The sequence below is a fragment of the Capsaspora owczarzaki genome, assembly GCF_000151315.2.
Source record: "Capsaspora owczarzaki ATCC 30864 unplaced genomic scaffold supercont2.12, whole genome shotgun sequence".
NCBI classification, from domain to species: Eukaryota; class Filasterea; order Ministeriida; family Capsasporidae; genus Capsaspora; species Capsaspora owczarzaki.
In genome coordinates, this window is record NW_011887303.1 from 639,679 (window position 1) to 655,280 (window position 15,602).

The 15,602-nt window shown below is 54.2% G+C and overlaps 8 protein-coding genes across 8 annotated transcripts; 3 read left to right on the plus strand and 5 right to left on the minus strand.

Moving 5' to 3' along the window:
- Nucleotides 1–32: 32 nt before the first annotated feature.
- CAOG_06787 (hypothetical protein) lies at nt 33–968 on the minus strand (the record flags this gene model as incomplete). The annotated part of the gene is made up of 2 exons (XM_004344358.2): nt 766–968; nt 33–706 (listed from the first exon to the last, which is right to left on the minus strand). Exons 1-2 carry the CDS (start codon nt 827–829, stop codon nt 33–35), a joined length of 738 nt encoding a protein of 245 aa, XP_004344408.1. The 5' UTR covers nt 830–968.
- Nucleotides 969–1,168: 200 nt separating this feature from the next.
- On the plus strand, nt 1,169–2,615 carry CAOG_06788 (hypothetical protein; the record flags this gene model as incomplete). Its single annotated transcript, XM_004344359.1, has 7 exons — nt 1,169–1,183; nt 1,273–1,367; nt 1,484–1,579; nt 1,685–1,933; nt 2,051–2,172; nt 2,310–2,349; nt 2,510–2,615. The coding sequence occupies 7 exons, from the start codon at nt 1,169–1,171 to the stop codon at nt 2,613–2,615; spliced, it is 723 nt and encodes a 240-aa protein (XP_004344409.1).
- A 248-nt stretch (nt 2,616–2,863) lies between these two features.
- CAOG_06789 (hypothetical protein) lies at nt 2,864–3,692 on the plus strand (the record flags this gene model as incomplete). Its single annotated transcript, XM_004344360.1, has 4 exons — nt 2,864–2,923; nt 3,034–3,093; nt 3,293–3,380; nt 3,562–3,692. The coding sequence occupies 4 exons, from the start codon at nt 2,864–2,866 to the stop codon at nt 3,690–3,692; spliced, it is 339 nt and encodes a 112-aa protein (XP_004344410.1).
- A 154-nt stretch (nt 3,693–3,846) lies between these two features.
- Nucleotides 3,847–6,104, minus strand: CAOG_06790 (hypothetical protein). Its single transcript, XM_004344361.2, has 5 exons — nt 6,083–6,104; nt 4,724–5,796; nt 4,438–4,625; nt 4,217–4,331; nt 3,847–4,096 (listed from the first exon to the last, which is right to left on the minus strand). The coding sequence occupies exons 1-5, from the start codon at nt 6,084–6,086 to the stop codon at nt 3,938–3,940; spliced, it is 1,539 nt and encodes a 512-aa protein (XP_004344411.2). The 5' UTR covers nt 6,087–6,104; the 3' UTR covers nt 3,847–3,937.
- A 366-nt stretch (nt 6,105–6,470) lies between these two features.
- Nucleotides 6,471–8,827, minus strand: CAOG_06791 (adenylosuccinate synthetase isozyme 2; the record flags this gene model as incomplete). The annotated part of the gene is made up of 8 exons (XM_004344362.2): nt 8,702–8,827; nt 7,992–8,157; nt 7,757–7,865; nt 7,603–7,661; nt 7,471–7,532; nt 7,241–7,367; nt 6,615–7,142; nt 6,471–6,523 (listed from the first exon to the last, which is right to left on the minus strand). The coding sequence occupies exons 1-8, from the start codon at nt 8,813–8,815 to the stop codon at nt 6,471–6,473; spliced, it is 1,218 nt and encodes a 405-aa protein (XP_004344412.1). The 5' UTR covers nt 8,816–8,827.
- A 93-nt stretch (nt 8,828–8,920) lies between these two features.
- On the plus strand, nt 8,921–9,808 carry CAOG_06792 (hypothetical protein). The gene is made up of 3 exons (XM_004344363.2): nt 8,921–9,124; nt 9,219–9,360; nt 9,581–9,808. The coding sequence occupies exons 1-3, from the start codon at nt 8,960–8,962 to the stop codon at nt 9,754–9,756; spliced, it is 483 nt and encodes a 160-aa protein (XP_004344413.2). The 5' UTR covers nt 8,921–8,959; the 3' UTR covers nt 9,757–9,808.
- A 17-nt stretch (nt 9,809–9,825) lies between these two features.
- Nucleotides 9,826–13,802, minus strand: CAOG_09005 (alanyl-tRNA synthetase). The gene is made up of 5 exons (XM_011272390.1): nt 13,581–13,802; nt 10,611–12,974; nt 10,423–10,503; nt 10,226–10,321; nt 9,826–10,140 (listed from the first exon to the last, which is right to left on the minus strand). Exons 1-5 carry the CDS (start codon nt 13,731–13,733, stop codon nt 9,970–9,972), a joined length of 2,865 nt encoding a protein of 954 aa, XP_011270692.1. The 5' UTR covers nt 13,734–13,802; the 3' UTR covers nt 9,826–9,969.
- CAOG_09006 (hypothetical protein) lies at nt 13,784–15,070 on the minus strand. Its single transcript, XM_011272391.1, has 2 exons — nt 15,051–15,070; nt 13,784–14,623 (listed from the first exon to the last, which is right to left on the minus strand). The coding sequence occupies exon 2, from the start codon at nt 14,582–14,584 to the stop codon at nt 14,054–14,056; it is 531 nt and encodes a 176-aa protein (XP_011270693.1). The 5' UTR covers nt 14,585–14,623; nt 15,051–15,070; the 3' UTR covers nt 13,784–14,053.
- Between the last annotated feature and the right edge of the window lie 532 nt (nt 15,071–15,602).

Genomic DNA, 15,602 nt, shown 5'->3' on the forward strand with positions numbered 1-15,602 from the left:
TGCAATTTTCGTACATGTCGGTTTGCACCCCTCTAACTTGCGACCTTGTCTTGCTTGTCGCGCTGATACCGAAGCCATGACCTGGCTGCTTCGGCTGCGAGGAGACAGCCGATGGTGATGGCGCCAACAAGCAGAAGCGGCGACTTGTTCAGCTTGGCAAACTCGACCGCATCGCGCTTGTTCTGCTTGGCCGTCTCGCGGTAGAGATTCTCCCAGACGTGTGGATCCCAGTGTTGATTTTGCGCATCGCCGGTGGTGCCGCGCGTTTCCTGGCCATAGTGATGGCGGTAGTGTTCCTCAAAGTTGAACTTGAACCGCGCGCGGTCTTCACTCGAGTACTTTTGCGATCCTTGAGCCGGGCCTTTGCTCGATGGATTGGTGCTGGATGTACTGTCGTCATGAGCCGAGCTGTTCTGGCCTTTGCGGTGTTGCCCTCCCTGCTGGGAGGCGGCAGGTCGCCAGGTCGCCTGCTCGAGCCGCAAGCTCCGATCGTACTTTTGGCGCATTTCGTAGCTGCTCAGCACCGAGTACGCCTCGCTGAGCTCTGTAAACTGCATGTGCGAGTCCTCTGCCTTGTTCACGTCCGGATGCAGCTGCTTGGAGAGCTGGTAGAAGCGCTGCTTGATCTCGGCCTGCGTCGCTGTTGGTCGCAATCCGAGCACCGAGTAGTGTGTTCGCAGTGTGCCGTCCGCATTCCGCTTGGGGCCTGTGGACGACGACGATGATGATGATGATGATGATCTTGGAAATGACGTCGAGAACAACCGTGGATGGGTGGTGAGCCGGATAGCTGCGATTGCAGCTGCCATCGTGCGAGCGCTAGAGGCATGTAGCGCCAATGCCATTCTCTTCTGACTCGGACTGATGATGGTGATGATAATGGTGATGATGATGATGCTTGGGTTGAAACTGCCAGGAGGACTTGGTACAGCGGATCGAGGTGACTTTGGGGACGAGGGAATTGGTCTTGTAGCGGGATTTTGGAGAACGAATGAAGAGTGGTCGTTTCCGTTACAAATCTCAGACAGACAGCACTCTATGGCAAGGACGAGTGAAGATGTGTTGGTGTTGCCGTTGTCAGAGTTGGCAAGGCTCAGATGCTCCAAGTCACTATCGAATCGACAAAAAAATCTGAGCACGCTCAGTCTTCTTTCCATTTCCATCGTCGATGAAAACGCCCAAGGTTTTGTGATTGATGGACAGAGCAATTGCTTCATGATCATGCAAACATACTCAAACACCATTCATTGGTCTTTGGTTGGATTTTGACAGGGATTGAGGGAGCACCAGAAGCTGCTCGATCTCGCCAATGCAAACACGAGCTATCTGGACAAGCTCAAGCCATTCTCCAAGTTCAACCGCAACGGGTAATAACCCACTCGTTGATGTAGATCACAGAACATGTCTTGATTCGAACGATACGAGAACGGGGTGCTGCTGAATGGAGAGAACTGATCATCTGGCTTTGGCGGGAAAAACGTAGGCTCGATGTTGCACTCTCAACGCGCCACGCGAGCGAGCTGTCCAAGGAGGACATGGAATTCTGCTTCAACTTGACAAAGACGAACATGGAGACAATGTAAGGCGGGCTTTGCACGTAGATGCAGATGCAGAAGGAGATGGGGAAGCATGCGGCTGTCAACGTTTCCCGCCAAAAACCGCCACCGTTGCATTTCGGCCGTAGCCGGTCGCTGACAAGCGCTGTCGATGATTTCCGTACGTGCACTGCTTTGCTGAAAAGGTATAATGCGAGCAGCTGGGGTTGGAGCGACCAGCGCAAGCGAACCGAGCTGAAGGAGGACACGGCACGATTCTTGCTAGCACGAAGCCAATCGTCTGCTGACGGTGCGCCTGGCCAGCTCGTGGCGTTTGTGCACTTTCGATTTGACTTTGAAAGCACCGCCGACGAGGCCCAAATACCCGTGATTTATTGGTACATTGCTTGCGAACGAACGAATGCACTGATGGGGATTGGTTGGATTTTTCAACCCTCGCTGTTGGTGTTGCTGTGGAGAATCTCACGCTTGCATTATCGGCCTCGCATTGGTAGTTATGAGATTCAACTATCAGAGCCTGTCCAACGGAAGGGACTGGGCAAGTTCATGATGCAAATCATCGAACTGATTGGCATACAGGAGAAGATGCTCAAGAGCATGCTGACCGTTTTTCAAGGTATGTGGATTTTCAAAACCTGCTTGTCAACTTGCATACAGCAAGAACGCGAGTGCGATTGCACTGCCTTTTGGTGGCAATGTTTGGTCTGACTTTTGTTTCCGACGTGGTTTCGTTGGTGTCGGTCTGCGATACAGCCAACACTTCCGCCATTAAATTCTATCGCACCATACTAAAGTAAGCGGGCATTGCTCTCTGGGAGGATGCAAGGCTTGCAATTGTAACTGAAAACTCACAATCACACTTCATCGTTTACGTGCTTTTGTTCAATGTTGCGTCATCGCATGATCTTGTCTTCGACTTGGCCTTTGTCCCCACGTCGTTCAACCACCATCAGCTACGAAATTGACGAAATTTCACCGAGTCAGTGCGACGATGACGAAGCCGATTATGAGATTTTGAGCAAGCGGTTGCCGCATCGCGCATCGCTCACCGGAAAGTGATCCGAGCAGCACGGCGTCTTCCCTTAATTGTTGCCTGAATTTGTCTTGATCCTGCAGTGCATGTTACAGCATGTAGCGGCTCATGCAACTGACACTCACGGTTTTTCAAAACTTGACAATTCGATAAGCTTGTTGTTGTTGCGTTGCATCCAAATCTCCACCTTCCATTCACTCCATCCTTTAGAACATCCAGACACAGTATCTACTTACTCTAATTCTCAGTCTATTTACTCCATTACTTTTGAACCATGCTCGTCTTTTGCCCCACTTGCTCCAACCTGCTCGTCGCTGGAACCTACCAAGACTCGGTAACAACGGTCCCCTCCATCCCCACTCGGCCCCTCCGTTCCGTTGTGATGATTCACCATTGCGATGCATGATGCTCATTTTGCTGGCTTGTCATTGCTCGGTTGGACAGAGGGAGAACGTCATGTTCCGCTGCGCCACATGTCCATACGTATACCAAGTCCAATCCATGGTAAGAACCACCTAAGACGTGAATAGCATGAAGACTGATGCAGAATGCCAGTTTGAGTGAACTGAACTGAAGCGTGGCTGGGAACGGGCGAAACGTGGCGCGTCGGATGCTTGCTGCCAATCCTCGTCCACAGTCATCGGCATTGGACTGCCGGCTGAAACAAAACTCAACGGAAAACTGTGCGATTTTGCATTGACAGATTGGAAACATGCGCGAAATGAACAAGAAGGAGGTCGATGATGTGATGGGCCGCGAGAGTGACTGGGACAACGTCGACCAAACCGATGGTAAAGCGAAAAGTTGTGCACTCGGATTTGGTCGCTGGGGTATCGATGCGATTTACACGCATGTGGAAGTGGTGATCATGATCACAAGGATGCTGTTGATGCAAGTATTCACACGGATGGCGAATCACACGTTCGTTTCCCCCCCCCCCTGTTTTCTCGTTTGGTTTTTTGTTTGATGTAGCCAACTGCCCAAAGTGCGGACACACAAAGGCGTACTACCGCCAAGTACAAACGCGCTCGGCAGACGAGCCCATGACCATCTTCTTGCGATGCTCCAATATGGAATGCAAACACAACTGGCGAGGCGATTAACACGGTTGGCATTGCGTGTGTTGTTATCATAAAAAAAGAGTTAGAATCGTTTTTGTTGCTTGCTTGACCTGCTCGTGCCCTCCCGGTCATTTGTTAAATTTTGGGATGGAAAAGGAAGACGGCGAGTGAAACAGTTGCAGAACAACAAAAGCGAGTCGGAATCTGACTGTTAAGAGAATATCGGATTTTGGTAAAAACTAAGTTTTCAGTAACTGTCACACAAAACACACATTTGGGTTGTCCCTTTACAATCCTCGGTGGGATTGAATGCGAGCATATTGGTTCATCTTTTGAAGATTCTCTTGTTGCACCATCTGCAACTGGGTGCCAAGATGGGCTGCATTTCGATCGATCGACTGCAAGGCGTTGACGTGGTTGCCAAGAATCTGCAGAATTTGGTGGATCTGTCAAACAAAGAGGGGGCGGGACGCGGGGGGGGGGGGGGGGACCCCATCCAAACGAAAAAAAAAATCCGCAGCACACACACATAAACCTTGGGATCACAGAAGCATGCGGGTGCTTACTGGAATGGCCTCGTCGCGTTGAGCACCAGTCGACTGGTTCAAACTCGAAATCATTTCCTTGAGTGACTTTGACATTTCATCGAGCTGGGCGTTCATACTTTCAGCAAGTTGGAATCTGAGGAGAGTGATTTCAAGTGGTAGAACCGCTCCAAGAGTGAGCGATCGGCGAAGTGTGCTGCTACAAGAAGCAAGAAAAATGCCACCACCCAAACAGTACTCACGTTCGTTGACGGGCGCGGTCGGCATGGGGAACAGACCGAGCCTTGTTGTAAAGCTGGTCAACATCACCCTCAAGCGATTCGAGCAACTGGCCGAGTTCGCGCTGTTGTGTGTAAATGTACTCGACGCGCTGATCCAAGTCCTTCTGGGACGACTGGATGCGCTCCACCTCCTTGTGCAAGTTGATGATCTGTAAGCATAGAGCACGCATTTTTGACAAGGTTAGAAAATGCATCCAATGCAACAGAAGAAGAAAAAAAAAAGAAGGATGAAAACAAATCCCCTCACCTGCTCGCCATTGTCGACAAGCATCTTGTCCCACTCGGCCACTTCGATGGCTTGGGTGTTGAATGTGTTGACCATTTCCTCGAGCTCGCGAGTCCACTTGTTCACAATGTCTTCGACGGAGAGATTTTTGAGATCCGAGTTGGCAATGGCGCTGGCAGGAACGGGTGCAGCAGCAGGAGCTGCAGCCGCAGCAGCTCCAGCGCCGAGAGCAGCAGGTGCGGCGGCACCAACTGCAGCAGCGCCAAGCGCCGGTGCTCCAAGCGCGGGACGAGGGGCGCCGAGTGCGCCGAGTGCGCCGACACCACCAAGAGCACCGGCAGCAGGGAGCGCGCCAGGTGCAGCGGCGCCAAGCGTGGGACGAGGAGCGCCGAGCGCGCCAGCACCACCGAGACCAGGCGCAGCAGCACCGAGACCAGGCGCAGCAGCAGCAACAGCACCGGCAGCCGGAACACCAACAGCACCGGCAGCCGGAACACCAACAGCACCGGCAGCCGGAACACCAACAGCACCAGGCAATCCCATCGCAGGGCGGGGCGCGCCGGCACCAAGAGTCGGAACACCGCCAAGTGCGCCTGGCGCAGCGCCGACAGCGCCGACCGCGCCGACAGGTCGAGGAGCAAGACCTGCGCCAAGCGAAGGAATGCCACCTGCAGCTGGAGCAGCACCCGCAGCAGCAGCACCGGGAAGACCAATACCAGCTCCCGGAGCAGCAGCAGCAGCAGCGCCAATGCCACCAAGCGTCGGACGAGGAGCACCCATTGCTGGCATTCCGCCTAGACCAGGCGCAGCACCACCGAGTGTTGGCCTAGCAGCACCGAGCGCACCAAGACCAAGCCCGCCAGCAGCGCCAGGAGGAGCAGCAGCACCGAGACCGCCCATTCCCAAGCCACCGAGCGGCCGAGCAGCGCCTCCACCGAGCGCGCCCATCGCAGGCATGGCACCAACAGGAGCAGCACCAGCAGCACCTCCGATCTGGCCGAACGCAGGCGGGCGAGCGACGGCAGGCATGCCCATCGTGGGACGCGGAGCACCACCTGGCGCACCAGCAGCAGCTGGATTGAAGACCGGTTGCGCTGCGAAAGGCGAGCATCAAGGTGAGTGAGCAATGGCACGAACAGTAGGCACCTCGTTCTGAACATGCCAGAGAGAGAGAGAGCGTCGTCGTCATTGGGGGGAAGGGGGCAAAAGGGGCAAAAGAAGGAAGAGATCTCGCCTTCTTCCTCTTTCTTCCATTCACTTCACTTCAATCACTTCATTCACTTTTGGCTTTGACTCGTTTGTTGTTCTCGATAGACTTCTTCATTGCATAGAAACACGTTGTGTGGATGAGTTGAAGTTGAATTTGTGCTTCGTTTTTACCCATTGAAACAATTGAAACAATTGAAACAAAAATGAAAGAGTGAAATGTGGCGGGAAAATCGAAGCAAGTGCAAAACTCGAATGTACGATGGATGATCAGGGAATACATGTATGATAAAGGTGCGTTCTACTGGTAAGAGAGAGAAGGAGAAGGAGAAGGAGAAGAGGCGAACGAGGTAAAAAAAAAAAAAGGATCTCGTCGTGCGCCAAGGGGGATTTGTGCCTCCATACAGTACATTTGACAGAGTTCAATCACAAAAGAGGCAAACGGAAGAAAGGCCATGCATAACAACAACAACATCAACAACATCAACAACAACAACAAAAACACCACAAAAAAGGACGAAAAAAACATCAAAAACAACTGCCAGCGTTGCGAACGTCAAGTTCATGCAAGCTCAATCATGGCGTCACGCGCTTGTCCAACGCCGACCCAGCGAACTAGGACAACAAAAGAGAAATGAAATCAGTCGCACGCATCCACAGTACAAGAAAATATCAACACAGCAAAAAACCGCAACCCCTTCCTTACCCTTCACTCCTGACAGCTCCTCAATCTTGCGAACATAGTTTTGAGCGTTAACGGGGAGTGCACTGAACTGACGAACGCCGGAAATGTCGCACTTCCAGCCGGGCATCTCAATGTACTCGACTTCGACCTCACCGAGCACCGCAAGGTTGCCGGGGAAGGCGTCGAGAAGCGCACCCTTGTGCTTGTAGGCAACACCAATCTTGATGGTCTCGAACGAGTCGAGAATGTCGAGCTTGGTCAGCGCAATGCCGTCAAACGCGTTGATCATGTGCGCGTACTTGACGACCACCAAGTCGAGCCAGCCGCATCGGCGTTTTCGGCCAGTGGTGACGCCGTACTCGCGTCCGACCTGCTGCAGGGTCTCGCCAACAACGTTCAGCTGCTCTGTGGGGAAGGCGCCATCGCCGACACGGGTGGTGTAGGCCTTGACGACGCCAAACACTTGCTTGATGGCGCGCGGTGGGACGCCGAGGCCAGTGCATGCGCCACCGACGGTGCAGTTGGAGGAAGTGACGTAAGGGTAGGTGCCTGTATCATGAATTGCACGGTGGGAAGGCCTTGCAGATGAGTGGAAGCAAGCAGCAACAATTGCCAAAAAAAACCGAGAACAAAACACAACTGCGCACCGAAATCAAGATCGAGCAAGGCAGCGTTGGCACCCTCGATGAGAACTCGCTTGTTCTTGTTGACGAGGGCATCGTGCAGGTAGTACACAGTGTCCTTGACCAACGGGCGCACGCGCTCAGCGAGACTCTGCCACACATCAAAAGAAAGTCGGCGTGAGAAATTTGGAGGAAAGAAAAGACAGAAGACACAGGCCCAAACATTGGTCTTGCTCGACTCCCATAGACCTCACCCGGTAGCGCTCAATCTCAGCGTCCACGTCGACTTTGAAAGATGGGCCATCGCTTTTGAGCGCTGGCAACCTCAGTGCGGAACGCAGTGATGAAGCCCTCAAAATCGTGCACAAGCATGCCAACACGGATACCCGTGCGGCTGGCCTTGGAAGTGTAGCACGGACCAATGCCCTTCTTGGTGGTGCCGAGGCTGCGTGCGACACAAAATGCAAAAGGAGACGTGAGCCAACAATTCCGCTCAGAAGTCGAGAACAAGCAAGCAGCAGGCTTGCTGCCACCACCAACCTGCCACGGCCCTTCTCGAGCTCCTGAAGCCCGTCGATGGTTTGATGGAAGTCAAACACGAGGTGCGCACGATCCGAGACGATCAAACGCTGCTCCCAGCCGACGAGTCCTGCGTCGAGACACGAGACACTATTGGTGAGAAAAACCGCCTCCACCAGCTTGCTGCTGGACCAGCAAGTGTGTTCAACCCAACAATCCCGGCTCTCTCCATGTCACTGCCAGGTTCTAAATCTACCTTTGAGGACGTTCTTCTCAATCTCCTCGAACATGCCCGGCAGGTGGATGACGACGCCGTTGCCAATGACGCTGGTCGCATCGACGTTGATGATGCCCGATGGCAGCAGGTGGAAGTCGTACATGACTCCGTCGACCACGATCGTGTGGCCTGCATTGTTACCGCCCTGGCAAACCCCAAAAAGCACAAACCCCAAAAGCACAAAACATGTCAAACACAAACTTGTCAGCTCGTTCTCTCAGACAGCACAGCGAACGAAAACAGCCTCGCGACAACCAAAAATCCATCATCAACAAGTTGGGTGTAGTTCTTTTTTGCATTGAGAGCTGCAGGTGGGTGACAAGTGGATTTCGAGTGGATTGCATTGGAGCGGCTCCACGAGGGGGGAAAAAGAACCAAAAAAAAAAAAAAAGCAAGATCTCGCTCAGTGCGCTGCTCTCGCTCTCTGTGCTCGCTGTTGTGTTCCGGGACTCTACTCTCGGCGTATCAATCGTCATTGATGTTGGTGCTTTAGGGGAGGGGGGGGGGTCTGACTTGAGCGGGGTGGCGGCTAGTGCGAAGGGGGGATGACCCCAAGAGTGCGGTTCCACCTAGCATGTGTTGCGCTGTGCTCGCTTTCCCCACCCCCCCGCTTACCACAAGCTGCCAGTCTCCTCTTCACTCGGTCGCATCATCAGAGTAGTCAAGGAACAACGATGCCATTCACTCACCTGGCAGCGGCAGACGACGTCCGAGTGGAGCGCCAGAATGTCGACCAGCTTGCCCTTGCCTTCGTCGCCCCACTGCGCTCCAAGCACAACCGTCGCACTGCCTGCACTGGTCATGGCTAAAAAAATGAATCAAACTAAAATAGACTGAAATCATCATCATCATCATCATCAGGCTGAAAATCTGGTGGTTACTGTCTTTGGTTTCTGAGCAGCTCAGTTCTCAATTCGTTACACTTGTAAACTTGTATCTGGCTTCGAATGACAGTCATTCCGGTCCGGTTGTCGCCGGAAGCGCGGTTGAATGCACCGCAGAATATCAACTTTGACACGGATTGGGTGATTGTCGAGCTGCAGGGCGTCGTGTCCAGCAAGGCGCCCGAACTGGACGGTCTCACGGCGGGAATGCTCGCGTTCGACGACAAGGCAAGCAAAGAGCGCGTTGCCGAAGAGCAATGTCCCCATCGAGCATCCAACACGAGAAATAACAAGCTGACGTGTTAACCTTGCCAATTGACAGGGCAATCCAAACCTCACCATCGGGCAGCAGATGCTGGTCGGGAAGGTCACTCCGTTGAAGACGCCGATCGCAGTCATGCGCCGCAAAACAAGCACCACGGACGCCGCTCATTCGCAAACGAGTGACACGCCTCAGAATAATGGTCAGTGATTGTGGCCTGTTGGCAGAGAAGAGAAGAGGAAGACTGGGCACGGGTGGCAGCACAAGGAAAAATGGCGCCAAAACGATGAATCTCCCGCCAAATGTTTTGTGCATCAGCACAAGTGCGCAGGACACCGACCTCCCGCTGCACGAGACTTGTATGTTATTGAATTTTGGTACCAACTCTTCTTGTTTGTTTTTTGGATTGATTGGCGATTTAGACAACAATGCCATGCAAATAGAGCCGCCATCACACCCGCAGCCAAGTCCGCAGCACCCTGCAGCATCCACATCAACAGAATACGAGATTGCGGCGATTGTACACCACAAACTCTTGTTCAAGACACGACCAAAGAATCTACTCAGCGAATCTTCACGCGAAAAGCTCACCTCTTAGGCTTTTTCTGCCACAATTTTTCGTCGTTTCGTTTCGTTTCGTTTCGTTTCGTTCGTACATAAACAATCTCCCCGGTTGCTGTTTGTCTAGTGCACTCGTTTGACTTCATTGCATGATATTCAAGTGACAAAGCGAGAAGGAATCCAAGACGGGCAAGGCAACACGACGATTCGATGGAAACGAAAACGCACTCAATGTTTGTTTTTGTTTGTTTTACTGCAGGCGTGCAGCAGCAAACTTGGTAGCAGCGTCGATGACTGCAGCGTGATCGCTGCCAGTGCCGCTGGCCTGGCCAACAGTGTCAGCACCACCGGTCTTGGTGTTGCTGAGGCTCTTGACAGCCTCGGTAACCCACTCGCCAGCCTTAATCTTGCCAACCAGTGCCTGGCAGAGAGATCGAAAAGCAAAAGAGCGAGTGAGAATACGAAACGGTCACCTCAACACGCCAATTAAGAAAACTGTGTCTCACCTTGGGCACGCTGGCAACAGCAATGATGGAATCGCCGTCCTTGGAGACAAGGAGACCAGCGGCGTCCTTGGCAGCGCTCAGACCAGCAGACATGGCCTGTCAATTTCAAAAAGAGTAAAACAAAAAAAAACAGACCAAGATGTGAGAAACAGCCGACAAAATGAATGGACTCGACTCAATAAACGCGTGCGCCGTACCTTGCGGTTGCCGTTAATGTCAACAAAGGCAACAACGAAGGGGGCGCCAGCATCAATACGCTCCTTGACAGCAGCAGTGGCCTGTTTGAGGAGAACAGTGTTCAAAAAACAAAAAAAAAAAAGTCAGCTCACAAACACCACCTTCATAGCCTTCACACCATCCCTTTTTTTTCTTCTTCTGAACGTACAATCTTGGTCTGCTCGGCTTGCTGGGCCTTCTCATGGTCGCTCACGCGCTTGCTGATGGCAGCAATGGCGGCCTTGATCTCGTCCTTGCGGAAGCTGGGGATGACGGCAGTGTCAACCGACTCGATGAGGGAGGGAAGCTCGCGACCGAGTTGGCCGATGGGGATTTCGGAAACCTGCTTGACCTTGGCCTCGAGCTTGTCGGCAGTCTTGTAGGCCTCGATGGCCTCCTTGCCGGTGATGCCCGAGATGCGGCGGATGCCCTTGGCAATGCCCTCCTCGCGGAAGATGGCAAAGCGACGGGCGTCGCGGGTGCGGTCAATGTGCGTGCCGCCGCAGAACTCGATCGAGTAGCCCTTCCAGGAAGCGGACGCCGGGTCGGCGAGGAGCTTCTCGACGGGGACGCCGACAGACACGACGCGGACGGGGTCGGGGTAGACCTCGTCAAAGACGGCGCGCAGGCCGGCAACCTCCTTGGCAAGGTGCAGTGCGGTCGGGACGCGGTAGACGGTCTCGTTCTTTTCAATAATGTCGTTGACAATCTTCTCAATCTTGCGGAGCTCCTCGGTCGAGACGGCCTTGGGGTGGCTAAAGTCAAAGCGGAAGTTGTCGGGGCGGACGAGCGAGCCCTTCTGGTCGACGCTGTTGCCGAGGACCTCGCGCAGGGCAAAGTTCAGCATGTGCGTGGTGGTGTGGTTGGCCATGATGGGGAGACGGCGAATGTCGTCAATGCTGAGCGTGAGCTTGTCGCCAATGGAGAGCGAGCCGCCCTGAAGGCGACCGACGTGGAGCACGTACGGGCCGTAGACCTTGACGCTCTCGATGGCAAACTCGGACGCCTCGTTGTCGACGCGCGTGGCAAAGCCAGTGTCGAAAATCTGGCCGCCCTGCTCGGCGTAAAAGTTGGTCTTGTCGAGGACAATGCCGACCTTGGCGCCCTTGAGCGACTCAAAGTCGACGGTCGAGACGAGCTCCTTGCCGAGAGCAATGGCAACGATCGAGCCGACTGCAGACTCGAACGTGTACTTGTCGTTCTCCGAGCGGTAGTTGAACTTGGGCGAGTCGTCGGTGGCGGGGACACCCTTGTCCTTGAGGGCGCTAATGTTGTGGACGTCGAGCACGACCGTCTCCTCGGCCTCGTCGACCTTGCCCTTGGAAGCCTCCTTGGCGTCGGCCTCGGCAATCTTGAAGCCGGGCTTGTCGATGGTGAGCTTGAGCTCGGCGGCCATCAGCTCGGTGAGATCGAGGGGGAAGCCGTACGTGTCGTACAGGCGCCAGGCAACGAGGCCCTCAATGACGCCGTTCTTGGACGCGGCGGCAGCGCGCTCAAACAGGCGCTTGCCGCGGTCGAGGGTCTTGCGGAATTGCGCCTCCTCCTCGTTGATAATGTCCTTAATGTCCTGGGGCGAGCGAACGAGCTCGGGGAAGAAGCCGCCGAGCGAGGTGCCGACAACGTCGACGAGCGAGGCAAAGAAGCCGGGCTTGGCGCCAAGCTTCTCGGCGCAGTAACGGACGGCGCGGCGGAGAACGCGGCGGAGCACATAGTCGCGGCCGGTGGGACCGGGGGCGCCGCCGTCGGCGAGGGCGATGGTGAGGGTGCGAATGTGGTCGGCAACGACGCGGTAGGCCATGTCCAGGCCGTCAGTGTCGTCAGCGCCAACCTTGCCAGTGTACGCGCGAATGCCGGTGGCAGCCTGGATGGCGGTAAAGTACGGCACAAAGACGTCAGTGTCGTAGTTGGAGCGCTTGTTCTGGAGGACGGAGACAATGCGCTCAAGACCCATGCCGGTATCGACGTGGCAGCGGGGCAGTTTTCGGAGCGACTGGTCGACCTCGCGGTTGAACTGAATAAAGACCAAGTTCCAGATTTCGAGCACATCTGGGTCGTCGGCGTTGACGAGGGCCGCAGCGTCGCGGCCGCCGCCAATGCGGTCAAAGTGGATTTCAGAGCAAGGACCGCACGGGCCAGTCTCGCCCATCTCCCAGAAGTTCTCCTTCATGCCGTAGGGGAGGACGCGCTCGGCGGGCAGGCCGACGCTGAGCCAAATGTCGCGAGCCTCGAGATCGGCCTCCAGACCGGCCTTCTCGTTGCCGCCAAAGTAGGTCACGTACAGGCGGTTGGGGTCGAGCTTGTACACGACGGTGAGGAGCTCCCACGCCCAGCTGATGGCCTCCTTCTTGAAGTAGTCGCCAAACGACCAGTTGCCCAGCATCTCAAAGAATGTGTGGTGGTAGACGTCCTTGCCGACATCCTCGAGATCGTTGTGCTTGCCGCCAGCGCGGATGCACTTTTGCGAGTTGGCGGTGCGGCGGTACTTGGCCATGCGAGAGTTGGGGTCGGCGGTTCCGAGGAAGGCGGGCTTGAACTGAGTGAGGGGGGGGGGAAACATGTCAATCAAAACCGGGGGGTTAGGGTTAGTTCCTTGAATGTCAGAGCACCATCTCAGAGCACCATCTCAGAGCACCATCTCAGAGTGATTGAGATGGACTATGAGCAAAACCATTGAGGAACAGCATCCAACGAGTCTCGTCGCCACTTTTCCCAACCCCCGATCTTCCAACTACGTCGCAGTAAACATGTTCATGCCATTTTGCATCTGCCGTGAATGAGCATCAGCAACGGAAGGCCTCCATTAAAAAAAAAAAAAAAAAAAAAAAGCAGGATCTGGTTTTTTTTTTTTTTTCCTTTTCCTTTTTGTCTTGCGTCATGGCAGAGAACGACGCTGCCGCCAACAACAAGCAAGCGAGCGCACTGCTCAAAGTCCCAGACTGCGAAGGTTTGCGACGCCAATAGAGCGCGATGTGGAGCTCAACAGCAAGTCGCAACGAGGTTTGCAGTGTGGAACCATTGCAACACGAGGAATCCCCATTCCTTGTTTTTTATTTTTTATTATGCTGTCCTTGTCTCCCATTGAAAAAGCCCCCACTCGATGGATGATTGATGATGCATGAGGGGAGGAGGCCTTTCGTACCTGGTTCATGCCGGCGTTGGCAAAGAGCAGCGTCGGGTCGTCGTGGGGAATGACGGACGACGAAGGGACAAACTCGTGGCCCTTTGAGACGAAAAAGTCGACAAACTGCTGCCGAACAGCGCTCGCGGGCGCGGTGGTCCAGTCCACAGACATGGTGGTGAATGGAAACTAATAGAAAAAATAATGAAAGAGTGGAGAGGCCATAGATCGAAGCAAACGAAAATATAAATTACAAAAGGAAATTACTAAAAAACTCAAAATCAAACAAAATCTGCTGCGAACACAAAGGCAAAAGAACAAAAACATCGCTCCAGTGAAGTGATCGGCACAACACACACGGACAAGAACGCACACCAAGCAAGAACACGATGGGGTACGTCATCGTCATCGGTGGCCGGGGAGGGGGCAAACTGGGAGCAACGCCGAGCGAACTTTTCGCAGCAAAAATCATTGTCAGATTTTTTTTTTTTTTTTTACTTGCACTCAGTGGACGAGCTGGCAGAGCCGCACTTGCAAGAATCGCCGCACTTGCAAGAGTCGCCGCACTTGCAGCCAGCGCAGCCAGTCTTGGTGCAGGCCTTGACGCAGGCTTGGTCGCAGGTGTCGCCGCACTTGCAAGCGGCACCGCACTTGCAGCCAGCGCAGCCGGCCTTGGTGCATGCCTTCACGCAAGCCTGATCGCAAGTGTCGCCGCACTTGCAGGCTTCGCCACATGCGCAGCCAGCGCAGCCAGTCTTGGTGCACGCCTTGACGCAGGCTTGATCGCAGGTGTCACCGCACTTGCAGGCGGCACCGCACTTGCAGCCAGCGCAGCCGGCCTTGGTGCAGGCCTTGGTGGCATCAGCAGTGCCGCACTTGCACGAGTCGCCGCACTTGCAGTCAGCGCCGCAGGTGCAGCCAGCCTTGGTGCATGCCTTGGCGGTGGTGTCGGCAGCGCCGCACTTGCACGAGTCGCCGCACTGGCAGGCAGCGCCGCAGGAGCAGTTAGCGTTGGAGCAGGGCATTGTTGCTTGTTGGGAGTGTTTTTGGTCTTGGTTGATGGTCTGTGACGATGGAAACAACGACGGGAAGATGAAAATGAGTGTGAAAATGAAAAAATCAAAAAAAAAAAAAACGCAATCGACCGCGCACATGTCAAAACCACCAACGCGAAACCCTCTCAACGGCACGACGTCAATGGGCAACGCAAGGACAAAACACGAGTACTGCAAAGTGTTATTTGCAGACGGAGAGGAGCCGTGGCGGAAGAAGAGGAGGAGAAGAAAGAGAAGAAAGGAACTCGAAAAAAAAAAAAAAAAAAAAAAGGGTTGTCGGCGTTTAGCTTCAGCCCCCCCCCTCTCACACACAGGCATCCGCGCACCTCCCCCCTGTTCGGGAATAAGAGTGTGTAGTACAACACAACGAAGAGAATGACTGAATAGCAGAGCGGAAACGCAAACCGAAGACAAGTAAGAAACGAAAAGGACTTACAAAAAAGAGGAGTGATTGAAATTAGCATTGCGCGCTTGCTGCTTTTTACTGCGCAGCCGTGCAGTTGTCCAACAGCGCCTTCCCCCGCCGCCCTGTGGCCCGTCCTGCTCGCCAGGGTGCATCAATCGACGGTGCACGTTGTAATGAACCAGCGGGCGGGTCGCAGGACCGAAGCGCAGTCGCAGCAAAGCGAAAAGCAAAGCGATTTTGACTGGTGAGAGTTGCTGCTCGCTGATTGGTCGGCTGAAAGTTGGACAACCCCAAAAGCGGAAGTCCCTCGGTTGTCAGACACTCGATAAATTGAGCATTCGAGCATTTGTCAGTCAATCAAGTATCGACTCTGAGCAGAAAATGCGCGGTGGAGGCGTCAATCCTACTGCACTCCTACCATCATGCGCGCAAACCAACAACCAACTGCAGCAAAACACCACAAGCTCACTCGTGGCACGTTTGCGTGTACAAAGCATGCCAAAGTAGCTCAAAACATTAGCTTGGGGGTGCTGACAACGCAAATGCACAATCGGGTGGAGAACAAGTTTGCCGGTCCTCTTC